This window comes from Natator depressus, chromosome 7 (assembly GCF_965152275.1).
Source record: "Natator depressus isolate rNatDep1 chromosome 7, rNatDep2.hap1, whole genome shotgun sequence".
NCBI lineage: Eukaryota > Metazoa > Chordata > Testudines > Cheloniidae > Natator > Natator depressus.
In genome coordinates, this window is record NC_134240.1 from 84,533,599 (window position 1) to 84,547,855 (window position 14,257).

At 38.9% G+C, this 14,257-nt stretch overlaps 1 protein-coding gene across 6 annotated transcripts in view; it reads right to left on the reverse strand.

Moving 5' to 3' along the window:
• The window catches only part of MICU1 (mitochondrial calcium uptake 1), a 214,043-nt gene that overhangs the window by 150,056 nt on the left and 49,730 nt on the right, over nucleotides 1-14,257 (reverse strand). For all 6 annotated transcript variants that reach the window (XM_074958976.1, XM_074958975.1, XM_074958974.1 and 3 more), the window contains exon 3: nucleotides 6,563-6,743. In XM_074958976.1, the coding sequence (XP_074815077.1) occupies nucleotides 6,563-6,743 (181 nt within the window). The remainder of the gene's footprint in view (nucleotides 1-6,562; nucleotides 6,744-14,257) is intronic.

The window sequence follows — 14,257 nt, forward strand, 5'->3', positions numbered from 1 at the left end:
GTGGTCAAAGCAGGAGTCAGGAATCAGGCCAGGTCAGATACTGGGAGGTCAGAGTCCAAGACAGGGCAGAGGGTAAACTGAGAATTGAGTGTCAGGAGGCAGGCAGGGTCAGGTTACCAGGAAATCAGAGGCAGAACACAAACTTGAGAGCAGAACCACAGATCAATAACCAGAGTCAGGCAGGGTCAGGACATCAGGAATTCAATCCAAGGAAACAGGAAGCACTATGCACACAATCCAGAGCAGGGTGGATCCCAGTTGGACGGACAACTTCCTGTTCTTGTGCTCGGTTTAAATAGGGGCTCTGGACCAATCAGGGTCCCCAGTGTTCTGCCAATCAGCTCCCAGGACTGGGGCCCTCTCTCTGAGTTCAGCTCCTATTCTGAAAGTAGTTGGCAGGTCCCTGGGTGGTAGGTTGGAACCTCCTAGCACCAAAGAGCCCCGAGGACCAGGGTTGAAAAGCCATGGTCCCCGACATCTGGGCAATACAGAGTAAATGCTCCGTTTATTCCCTACTTTAGTTCTGGTGTAGGAGAGGGAAGGCGATATGAAGAGAGGAAGGGGAAGTGGGGGAAGATGAGTAATCCTTCATTTACGGATTGGAGTTGGGCAAGATTACTGTTAGCCACTGTCCGACCCTCATATGCAAAGGCATAATTTTGCCTCACTTATTCCTCTAATCCTTTTGCACTACATTTTTATAAGATTCTGCAGGGGCCCTATTCTCAAATCTCTGCCCAGAGCCAGGTTATCATTTGTGAATCTTGCAAGCAATTGTTATTCTAGGCATACACATTTTTCTCAACCATGCAGTCAGAGTTGATCTAAGATCACAAACTCATTAAGGCAATGGTAGTAGTATGCAAAAATATAGATTTGTATTTCATTATGTCTAACAACAGCAAGTCTTTGTTCAGTAGCTTTTATTTCTACATTACCACCAGCCACATGTTCACGTGCTTTTGCAAACTATTACCTCCATCCTGGAATAAACACTGATGTCAAAGCATGGCCTGGAGTACACAGTGCTCAAAGCATGGCCTGGAGTACACAGACAGTGTCTCATGAAACAGCGCTTAATGAAACAGACCATCAGAAAGCTTCCTTAGATTGATACTAGATTTCACAGGAATTCAATTCAGAACACATAGCTCCAGAGTAAGTGGACTTGAAAGTTGAGCCTGTGTCAGCTTCCGGATTACTGTATTCTGATTAGGTTGCAGGTTAAGATAAAACATCAACAAAAAAGAAGAGGTGATGAGGAACTGAGCAAGTATTTCAGTGTATCAGTTTAACTGGACCCAAAGTCGGTAATATTTTGAAAAATAAAGCAAAAGCTGACTTAGTAGTTTCTTGAAAATCAAGAGGGATTTCTGAATCCATCTATTTCCTGTGTATGGATTCTAGCTACAGATAAGAGTCCACTGAATTCAGAATCGGGATAGAACACAAGTATGCAATAATGGATCAATTCATAATCTTGCTGGAATCTTGTTTTGTTTTTGTGATTTACATTGGGATTAAGAAGTAATATACATAGGACTAGAAAAGGACAAAAATATTAAAAGCAAGGAGGAAATGTGTCTTTTAAAACAGTGAATTTAGTAAATGTCATTAAGAAACTGAAGGATAATGTCATTATTACAAATTGGAGACGTGTAAACTTTCTTTCAAATTCTAATTATTAGCAGTAACAAACATCAAGGGGAAAACAAATGTCTGAAAGTGACAACTGATGATAGGTTAACAAAACAGGGAATTTAAGCCAAATGTGGAATTTAAAAAAAAAATCCAACTAGTTCAATATCTAGTAGGCTGGTCTCAAATCCAATCTTCTAAAAAAAAAAAAAAAAAAAACAAACAACACATTCAACACTGAAATTTTCTAATACACCAATGAACAAGATTGGTTTTCTTCTCAATTGTACACAGCCCTGTTCACCACTCCATCAGATCAGCTGAAGCTATTTCATCACCTGACAGAGGATGAATAGGACAGAGACCATAGGATACACAAATAATAGCAGTAGTTATATTTTACACACACACTGCATATGTGTGGATTTTTCTCAGTCGTTTCAACAGGGAAAACATTAATACCTATTCAGAAGTATCCTTAAGATCCAGGACTAAAGTCAGTCCTAGTAGAGTTACTTCTGGAGAGAAAATTATTATTATTATTTTTTGTTTTTGGAATACAGCGGGTTGCAAGGATTTTCACAATATTTCCTGAGATGGTATCCTTCTGACAACAGGTTCTTCCTATTTCTGAAAGGTTTTCAATAATCTGTATAATGCAGGCTAGTCAAAAGATATTGTGCAGTCTAAAAAGCTAAACTCTAGCCAAAACCTGGACCCTCAGAGCAGTATCACCTGGCTCAACAGGGAGAGTTTGCATTCTGCCAATTAAATACAAATATTAATAGGTTAGTGAGACAGTTTGGAAAAAACAGCAGCAAGGGATCCCCCACGCCCAACAAAACAGAACCACTGTTCTGGAAGCTTAAAGTCTGCTCTCTATGACAGGTTGAAGGAAAAGAATCTCTTCCATTGCCATGAGAAGAAAACTAAATAAACCAAGGTTCACTGTAATCAACATTTCAGTGCACTTCCACAGTGTCATCAGGCCCCTCAGATCACCATCTGATAGAGCAGGAACTCTAGCAGTCTGGTTTCACACACAGCCTGCATAGCAATAGTGCAGATAAATTAACATTCATTTACTTTAGGCTGCTTACTGCAATGCATATTGAAATGAAGTCTCAGCATAATTAACCCTCATAATGCAGAATACCTGCCAAGAGCTAATGACAGTTCCCAAACAGATCTTAGTGAAGCAGTCCTAATGCAGTACACACTCTTTTTCAAATTAATTAGTGAACAAGTTACACCATTCATATGGTTTTATTGGTCATTAACCTTCAGCTACAATAGCACTTGATCATTGTTTCCCTCTCTCTCATTTATAAACAAATTTAAATATTACTCAAGTTACACATGTACACAAGAAGATATTTGCCCTAGAATCATCAGTTTATAACAGCCGCCCCAGGCTCTAATTGACGCTGAGCGATTACATCCCAACTTCCTCCTACATTTCTTCACCATCCAAAATAACTTGTGACATGCTTAATTTATTATTTCATCACTAATTATTGCATTCATTAACAGTGCTGGGATAACAGCCATGTTTCAAAACTCAAAGACTTCAACTGAAGTTTTTCCCCCCTATGCTAGGACATGACACATACAACCTTTTGGTTTATTATATGACGATATGAGAAGAATTTATATGAAGTGCCAGAAACTCCTGAACTGCTACAATTGACCAGTTTTCAGAGCACAGCATCCCCCTATAAGTTCATCTGACTACAGTATTGAATGTGAATGGGTTAAGTCTTTACTCCAACATCAGAACACAGAACCTGAGTGTGTCCAAACCCACCCACTTCATGTGGCTGACTTTACAGTAATTAAAAAAACAATACAACATACATCAGTTAGGCAGGTCACCCCCTACTGTAACTGCTGACTACATACCAGAGATGGGACCAAGCCCACAAATAAAGGGTTCACTTAAACAACAGAAACACGGGCTCCAGTGCTCGGTGAACTGCTGGAAGACTACCAGTTAGGCTTGCTGCCTCATGTAGGACTAGACTTCAGCATCAGACTCTGAGGAGACATGCTTTTAACCCTGTGCTATGGAAGAACAGGATTTATTGTTAGTGAAGATGCTGGTAAACCTTTTGTCAAGATGTCCTGCAGTGGCTCTAGGTTGTGAGTACCAACCTCTGGGCAGACTGCTAAGAATCAGGGCACAAACTCCAAACTGGTTGTGAGATCTACACTTAGATTTCACCAACCAATTATCAAGTGTAAACTCCTCAAGCACTATAACAGCCCAACCATGGAATCACAGACAGTTCCCTTAGATACTCTGATCTGTCCTGACACCCAGGTAAACCTATCTTTGTGACAGTTCATCCCTTACAACAAGGATCATAACAAGATTCAGGTTACTGCCAGTCCCATCACTTATCACAGGTAAAACGCACTTTAGATCTCACACCAAAGACGCTTGTAGATAATTCTATAATAAACTATCTAAAGATTTATTATATAGGAAAAGGAATCAAGAGTTATTTACAAGGTTAAAGCAGGTAAACATATATATACACAAATGAGTTCCAATCTAAAGTTCCAAAAAATTATAGAAACTTCTATAATAAGCAAGCTCTATATGTCCTTTAGCAGTAACTCAGGCTAAGCACTAGGGATCATTTGCTTATGCCTAGTAATCCTTTCCTCCCAGTGTCCAAGCAGCATAAAGAAACAGTTCCTTCTTGTTAGTGTTTTTTATTCCCTTTCTTCCTTCTGCTCTGAGTTGCAGATTCAGCTGATGGGATGAATTCACTTGCATGACTCATCTTCACTGAAGGGACAAAGCAATGAAGACTTTTGCCTTCTTGAATGTTCCATACTTGTCCTTCTGGTGGTGATGAGCCTCCCATGATAGACAGGACACATCACCTCTGGTTGGAGACCTGCATTTCACACTAGTTAATGTCTCTCTCTTGTCTGGTGATTTACACAGTTACAGAGGTTTACAAATCAAATGTTCTAATATTACCTTATAATATGAGATATAGATGTTAAAAATGAGATTAATGCAGGCAGCAATTTATAAGCATTCCAACTATGTATTTGTCAGTGTTCAATGGAGAAATGGGGACCTTGGCATGAGCTGGCACCTGGTCTGCTAGTATCACACCTTAATCACAACAAACCGTTAACATTGATTCTACATGAGAAATAACTCAGTTAGCCAATGGACCATGCTGGAACAATCTACTTATTGTTGCTCCCATAAAGTCATGAGGCTGCAAACTACTAATTTGATTAACCACCATAGGTTCAGTGATTATCACTGAGTCAAAAGAGAGAAATCCAGTTCTAATGTAGACCTGATAACTTGCAACTATCATCTATTATAATCTTATAAACTAATTTCCTCTACAATTCTCACTGCTGAAACATCTTACTTGTGAAACCTGACCATAGTCCCACCTTTCCTAATTTAGAAGGGAGAGAGGTTGGTAATTTTAGGCATGGCTCCTCATTACTTAAAATAAATATCCATACTAGCCAACAAATGTTTCCTGTCTTCAGCAGCTGGAAGCAACAGCTGAGGGAGCCAGCAAGCAACCCCGCTCCCCATCACCAGACATATCATAACTTTGCTCCTTGCTAGTAGTGAAAAATAAACCCATTTGTCTCAACTAGTATAAATGAGGGCTTAGATGAGGGCTGAGATTTTCAAAACTGCCTAAGGGATTTAAACACCTAATTCCCATTAAAATTAATGGGTACTGGGTATCCACATCCCTTACACAGTTGTGAAAATCTCAGCCTAGTACCTTAGAATGGAACTTCACTTAAAATCCTCACCAGCATACCAGCAGAAAGGACAGTCTGTAACCCCAGCAAACACCCTGAGATATATGGAATTTAACTGAGTTATGTAGCCTAACTACTGAGAGCAAAAATTAGTTCAGCATCTCCAAACAAAACCTTTACAACATATGAAAAGTTATTAAGCCACTACATACTAATCACTTACAATTTAGCAACTAATGAGATTCAGCCTCCAACATATGGACTTAAAAATAATCATCAGGAGCAAATTATAGAAAAGGAAATGTGAAGAAAATACACGCTTTTGTTCTTCTGTTTGGTACTGCATAGACCCTAAATAAAACATAACCCAATGAAACAAGCATCCAGAGAGGTTAAAATACAGCCATCTGCTAAAACTGAGTTATTGGACTTTTCGTCAGACCAAACTGTAATCTTGTAATATTGACAGTAATAGCTATTGACAATTAACGTTGCAGATCATTCTAAAGGAGTCCAAAGCACTCAAGACTTCCCAGTAATGAAGGTAGGTCAGAAGTACCACTTCACTACTAGAGTGCTTTTTTCCTACTTAAAAATGTGGGGGGAAAGGAATCAAACAGCAAATAAGCATAGGTGTCCACTTTTTATGATCGACATGGCCTAAATAAATGCAGAAAAGAGAGAAAAGTTGTGTTTCAGTAGCCACAGTGAGAGGGTGACCACATGGAATAAAAAGGAGCTGCCCCTTCTTGCCGGCTGTGGAGGGGTTGGGTAAGACACTAAGACACAATTTTAATTATGTCATGCTTCTCAGATTTAATATAGAGCAAGGTAGAAGGCCACTAGCCTAAATTTTAAAAAGGAACTAGTGATTGAGTAACTCACTTTTTGGGTACCCAACTTGAGATACCTCAAAATGGCCACACTTCCCAAAAATCAAGCCCCCTTAAGGCATATCAAGTTGAGCACTCAGAAAAGGGGTGACTCAAAGTCACTATTCCCCTTTAAAATGAAGGCCAGTAAATGTAAATATCAAAAGTCAACCCATGAGTACTCGCAGTATTTAAAATTTTAATTCTGTGGCCTGTATTTTCTTTCCCTGTTTCATTACTGTGCAACTGCAGCATTATAGAAGAACATTATGCGTGGCAAGCTTTTGTACCTTACGATCTCTAAATCCAGAACGTTGTTTCTTCTTCTTCTCTTCTGGCTGAACCCCTCCACCACTTGAGTCAACAGTCTTTCTGTCATCGTCATTCTCCTCTTCTTCCTGGTCCTTCACTTTTTCATTAGTTTCTGTCCTTGCATTGTGTTTTACAGATGACTGTGCTTCTGCATGGGCTCTGTGATAGGCAAGAAGACAACAATGATCAATTCAGGAACTTGAGAGTCCATAAGTAACAAGTTAACCAATTTTTAACATTGCATTCAACCAAACAGATTGGAATAACAGCAGATTTGACTGTAAACATCTAAGGTTGTAAAATGCTTGAGGCAGGGACTGTCACTGACTGTGTCTGGTAAAATAATTAGTACAATAGGGCCCTGATCCTAATTAGGGTCTGTGGGTACTACTGTTACAATATTAAATAAATAAATAAAAATAAAAACAACAACTTCAATTAATGTACTAGTATGGTCCAACAGTCCAATGGTAGCACCCTGCCATGATACATTTCCACTTCTCCATCTCCAGACACAATTAACACCTGGTATTTGGCAGGTGGAAAGAGAAAGCACATCAAGTGATTTAACACTGACAGTCAATGGATGTCATCACTGAGTTCTAAAAGGGAAACCTGCACAGACTTCCTTGATTGGAACACTGGCTGCAATTCAGAGCTTTGAGGATTATAGAACAAAAAGCAAATGAAAGAGTTAGGATCTTTAAGAATTTGCAACACATACTGACAGGTTTCAGAGTAACAGCCGTGTTAGTCTGTATTCGCGAAAAGAAAAGGAGTACTTGTGGCACCTTAGAGACTAACCAATTTATTTGAGCATAAGCTTTTGTGAGCTACAGCTTACTTCATCGGATGCATACTGTGGAAAGTACAGAAGATCTTTTTATACACACAAAAAGCATGAAAAAATACCTCCCCCCGCCCCACTCTCCTGCTGGTAATAGCTTATCTAAAGTGATCACTCTCCTTACAATGTGTATGATAATCAAGTTGGGCCATTTCCAGCACAAATCCAGGGTTTAACAAGAACGTCTGAGGAGGGTTGGGGGGGGGTGGGGGGAAACAAGGGGAAATAGGTTACCTTGCATAATGACTTAGCCACTCCCAGTCTCTATTCAAGCCTAAGTTAATTGTATCCAATTTGCAAATGAATTCCAATTCAACAGTCTCTCTCTGGAGTCTGGTTTTGAAGTTTTTTTGTTGTAATATCGCAACTTCCATGTCTGTAATCGCGTGACCAGAGAGATTGAAGTGTTCTCCGACTGGTTTATGAATGTTATAAATCTTGACATCTGATTTGTGTCCATTTATTCTTTTACGTAGAGACTGTCCAGTTTGGCCAATGTGCCAGCAATGCCCCTCTGCCATGTACATTGATCAAACTGGACAGTCTCTACGTAAAAGAATAAATGGACACAAATCAGATGTCAAGATTTATAACATTCATAAACCAGTCGGAGAACACTTCAATCTCTCTGGTCACGCGATTACAGACATGGAAGTTGCGATATTACAACAAAAAAACTTCAAAACCAGACTCCAGAGAGAGACTGTTGAATTGGAATTCATTTGCAAATTGGATACAATTAACTTAGGCTTGAATAGAGACTGGGAGTGGCTAAGTCATTATGCAAGGTAACCTATTTCCCCTTGTTTTTTCCTACCCTCCCCCCCCCCCCCAGATGTTCTTGTTAAACCCTGGATTTGTGCTGGAAATGGCCCACCTTGATTATCATACACATTGTAAGGAGAGTGATCACTTTAGATAAGCTATTACCAGCAGGAGAGTGGGGTGGGGGGAGGTATTTTTTCATGCTTTGTGTGTATAAAAAGATCTTCTACACTTTCCACAGTATGCATCCAATGAAGTGAGCTGTAGCTCATGAAAGCTTATGCTCAAATAAATTGGTTAGTCTCTAAGGTGCCACAAGTACTCCTTTTCTTTTTGCAACACATACCGATATTTCCCCCGCCCCCAGGGTGGAATTCACCCACCCTTGCAAAACAAAACTAATATTAATTATTCATTTGTTTGTTCCAAGAACCTAATTAAATATACGAATCACAGACTGAATTATGCAAGTTCACGTCTGCTTATCTTCGAGCCAACAAAAAACACTCGTCCCCCCCACCTCCGTGATGCAGCGACTGCTATTTTCCAGAATATGAGGAAGAAAATATTCTGACTTTAAAAGCGTTTCTCTCATGCCCTTAAAACCTCTACCAAAAATAAAATAAAGTGATGAAGGAAGCAGAATGTCTGTTGTATCTTCAGTACTGCCAGGCTCAGAATAAGCAGCCTTTTGGTCTCAGCTCAGTTGATTTATTTTTGACTTCAAGCAGCTGACAGACTGTTGTATTTCGTTCATGGATGAATCTAGAGAATTTGAAGGGTGAAGGTATAATGACAGTGAAGACTGAAGTTGGTTATCCATAAATTAGAAATACTGTGCACAAGCAGAACACTGGAGCTCTTTGCTTGTTGTGCAAGAGCACCTCCCAGTAACCCTCTCTGCAGATGAAAAATCATCCTACTTCCACAGTCAGTCTTACTGCCAACCCACTGTGAACAAAAAGAAAAGGAGTACTTGTGGCACCTTAGAGACTAACCAATTTATTTGAGCATAAGCTTTCGTGAGCTACAGCTCACTTCATCGGATGCATGCTGTGGAACGTGTAGAAGATCTTTTATACACACAAAGCATGAAAAAATACCTCCTCCCACCCCATTCTCCTGCTGGCAATAGCTTATCTAAAGTGATCACTCTCCTTACAATGTGTATGATAATCAAGTTGGGCCATTTCCAGCACAAATCCAGGTTTTCTCACCGCCCCCCCCACAAACCCACTCTCCTGAACAATGAGCAATGAAAGCTACTTGAGGCATCAAAGTACTAGGCTACACTTTGTACACAGAGCAACTCAAACTTCACAATAGAATGCAGTAACAGAGCTTTAATACATTCCACTTTTAATCAAAAGTATCACATAAAAGCTCAGTCGCAAATATCACAAATGAAAAGCATAACATCTCGTATACAAAGACTACCTAAAAAACACAGGTTTCAGAGTAACAGCCGTGTTAGTCTGTATTCGTAAAAAGAAAAAAGAGAAGGAGTACTTGTGGCACCTTAGAGACTAACCAGTTTATTTGAGCATGAGCTTTCGTGAGCTACAGCTCACTTCATCGGATGCATAGCATATCGTGATCTTTGTATCTCCTAAACTTCAAGCAAAGAATTATTCATATTTGGCCCCCATTTTTACCAACAAAATGTAGAAGCGGTGTATCAAAAGTTCCTTATCTTTTAAAAATAAAAATACTAGCTTTACTGAAATTTCACAAGGGTAAACACAGCCACATTTGTGGATAGTCTCCATGCACTACATAAAGAAAAAGTAAAATAAAGAGGACAGATTACTTCAAAATTCAACACCACAAAAAAAGTACAGCTCCATTCTTGCGGACTCCTCATAAGTCACTGACTGCTATTACATGTGATAGATTTGGAAGTAGTAAGTCTTCCACATTGCTTACAGATGAAGCAGCATTACATTAGGAATTCACATACATTTATATCTACCTACTGTGCTCTACAAACTATGGGTATGCAATCTACGGCTGGTGGTGCACAAGGTGAGTTTTATCTAGTCAGCAAATTTCAATTGAAAAATATAGAAAACGATTGTCACTTGTGAGATGCTTTAACAATTAGGAATTTGTTGTGGTCTTTTATAGTACCACAAATGTGCTAGGTATGCAAAGAGACTACATTTCAGCGTTCATTATGGATCTGCTAAGATTTCAATGTTTTCTGGAGAATTTAAGAATACTTTTAATAGCCCTTCTGGTCAGAAAGATATTTTCATGAATGATAACCAAACCAGTGCTGCAACAAACTAAAAGAACGACTATAAAAAGCCATGAACTTCTCAGATTAATCTCAGTGGCATGCTGACTTAAATCATCATTGGACTTTAAGGGGTAATATTTCATAGCTGATCATTTTAATAAAAATCTTCAGCTAACATGCTTATTTTTAGATCTCTAAACACTTATTAAAACGTAAAATTTAAGTAATTACAAATTCTATCAAATATTTGTTTTTCCGCTCTCAAGACACATGTGTAGGAAGAAAGGAAAGAAGATCATTTGAGGGATTGGGAAGATTTTCACAGAAGGGGAGAAGATGATGTAGAAAGAGAAAGATCTCGGAGGTTTAGGGATGATGTAAGGAGGGAGGGAAGATTTTACACATTTTTTTTTTTTTAAACCACACACAGGATGGACTAAATTGATTTTATTTACAACTTCAAAATAAAAACTAACAAGTTAGGGACAGAATCTACCACCCTTATTCAGCAAATATTTCCCTGATTTCAGTGGGACTTCTTGTGAAAGAAGCTACAACGTGAGAATAAGGGCCTTCGCTAAGCAGTGAAAGAATTGGACCTTGGTAAGCACTGTGTTGTTTCTCTGTGCGTTTTGAATTGATTTGTTTTAAAATCCTGTGATTGCCCAAAAGTACCTATAAAATTAAGGGATAACGTTTCATAGACTTGGGCAATTATTTCCCCACGCATTTCCGGTGTCCATTTAACCTTGAAGAAATCAAATTTACAAATAACTAGAGCATATCAAATACCAGGACTTGACCAGATTAATTTCAGATTTCTTAAATGGAATGTACACAACTCAAAAAGTAGACTGGAAAATTTTATCTTGTTACAAACTATTTTGTCCTTCATACAGCTGAAATGAATTTTATCAGACTTTCAGAAAAATGGTCACTTGTGGGCATAGAGGAAGCTTGTCCAAGTGGTAATATTTTTCCTAAAAAATTGGGAGTTGAGCAAAGATGCTTATAATCTAAATACCTTCTCAACTCGTGTTAGCAGAGTGTCATAATGCAGTTTCATAAAAAGGAGTTAGGGTTCTTCTGCATTGGTATTTTGAAATTAATTCTTGAAGTTAATAAATTGATATCCATCCAGTACATTCCTATGATCTGATACTCATAACGGAGATACAAAAAGACATGTTTTCAAGTTCTGCAGATTCTGTACTAATGAAGAGGATTCTGCTGTAGAGAACAGCACTCATAAAAACTGCTGAAAGCCAAAACAAAAAAATTAAAATAGGACATCACATTTCCTCCATTTTGTAAAAACTCAAAGATTCACTTTTTCACAGTACTTTCTCTGAAATAAAGAAATGCCTTAATCCACAGAGCTTTAAAATTCAATCAAATGAAGGACTATGCAGACAACACAAAAAACTGAACCTGTGAACAGCTTCATTACATTCTCAGACAAAATTCAGAATAGCTATATATTTATTTATTTTAAAGGGACACTGAGATGCTATTTAAAATTGTTTTCTTCAAAAACCCATTATGATGTAATATGATTCATAGATTTCAAGGCCAGAAGTGACCATTGTGATCATCTAGTCTGACCTCCTGTTTACCACAGGTATTAGAACTTCCCCAAAATAATTCCTAGAATATATCTTTTGGAAAAACATCCAGTCTTGATTTAAAAATTGTCAGTGATAGATAATCCACCATGATGCTTGCTAAATGGTTTCAGTGGTTAATTACTCTCACTGTCAAAAGTGTATACCTTATTTCCAGTCTGAATTTGTCTAGCTTCAACTTCCAGGTGCTGTATCATGTGATCTTTCTCTCTGCTAGACTGAAGATATTATTAAAAATCTGTTTCCCCAGGTATATAGACAGTAATCAAGTCACCCCTTAATCTTCTTTCGAAGAGCTTGATCTATTTTGCTCAAGAGTCTGTCACTATAAGGCAGGTTTTCTAATCTTTTAATCATTCTCGGGGCTCCTCTCCGAACCCTCCTCAATTTATCAACATTCTTCCTAAATTGTAGACACCAGAACTGGACACAGTATTCCAGCAGCATTCGCACGAGTGCCAAATACACAGGTAAAATAACCTCTCTGCTCCAACTTGAGATTCCCCTGGTTATGCATCCCAGGATCACATTAGCTCTTTTGGCCACAGCATCACATCAGGAGCTCACGTTGAGCTGATTATTCACCATGACCCCCAAATCTTTTTCAGGATCACTGCTTCCTGGGATACAATGCCCCATCTTGTAAGCATGGCATACATGCTTTGCTCCTAGATGTATAATTTACACAAAAATTCATGTTGTTTGTGCCCAGTTTATCAAGTGATTCAGAAACCTCTCAATCAGTGATCTGTCCTCTTCATTATTTACAACTCCCCCAATTTGTGTTATCCTCAGATTTTATCAGTGATGATTTTGTTTTCTTCCAGGTCATTGATAAAAATGTTACATAGCATAGCGCCAAGAACCAATCCCTGTGAGATGCCACTAAAAACACAGCTCACTAACTCTTCCCTTCTTTCCTTTTGTTATTCCTTTTCTCTCTGCCTCTTATCCTAACTTTAAAAAAAAGTGCGAAGACTTGGTAATACATCGGTACAGTTTATATACTGTGTGAGATTATGAACCCTATGTGTCTGTGTCAATTTGAAAACTCCATTTTGAATGCAGCCTTTTGCTTTCTCTATGCTCTGTTTGCTTTTATGCTGGGTTGAGATTCTAAAGGCTGGTGGCAAAAGAACAATAGTAGAGGGTAGGTGACTCAAGTACCCAATCAGTGGAAATCTATTCACTCTCTACAAAGGACTCTCTCTGTGCAGAGGAACTGGTTTAGCAGGGATAGGTCTCATTGACAACAAAGTCAAATGACAGGGGTCTGTACTCACTGGGGAAGCTAGCAAGCATGTCACTGGACGCAGCAGGGTTAGAGGTTTTAAAAAGGGTGGAACCTAGTCTGGTCAGGGGTTCTTTTTCTCATGATGGAGAAGCAACCAAGCATGCTGAGGCAGAGGATACCCTGCTTTCCTAGATTCTGACAGTTCCCCAAGGACTCAGAAGGGAAGGGTGAGCTAGAAAGTAAATGACATGAGTTGAGTGTTTTTTTGTGTTTGTATGATCTGTACTTTCCTGTACTTTACATGATTAAGCATAAAAGTGCAAAAAGGTGTTAGACCCTGTGCAAAATATATGAGTGCATGTGCTGAGTGCTTCATAGCTACTGCAAACCCCTGAGAGATACTAGACATTCTGGGAAAGGGACATATTTAAATTACTGGGTTATATCAGGGGTCACCACTTGTCGTTGACCTGGTGGCGTAGGGAAGTGGACTGCACAACTCCATTTCTAAGAAGTGGTAGCAATCAGTGCCCAGGAAAATGTGCCAGAGAGGCCATCAGAGAAACCAGTGCTGCAATCTGTTGAGGTTCCGGAAGCTTAACACACCCCAGAGAATCCAAAGCACAGAGGCATGGATTCCCCTCACAGTAGTCCTATTGGGTGGCCAGCAGGGAGCTAGGATCTGTGATAATATCTAAAAAAGTTGTACCAATTCTTCACCACATTCATTTGCATTCCCTACCTCTATAGCTAAACCCATCATATTGTAACTCCGGCCCCTACTCTTTGCTGGTTTGTATTTTTTGACAATTCAGGGTCGGAATTGTTTTTTATAGTCTTTGTTCAACATCCAGCACCATGGGGCCCCAAATCCAGATTGGGTCCTTTGGGCACTAGCATATTACATACATATTTAATTATAATACTATATACAAAATACTTACACACAAAAAGACTGGG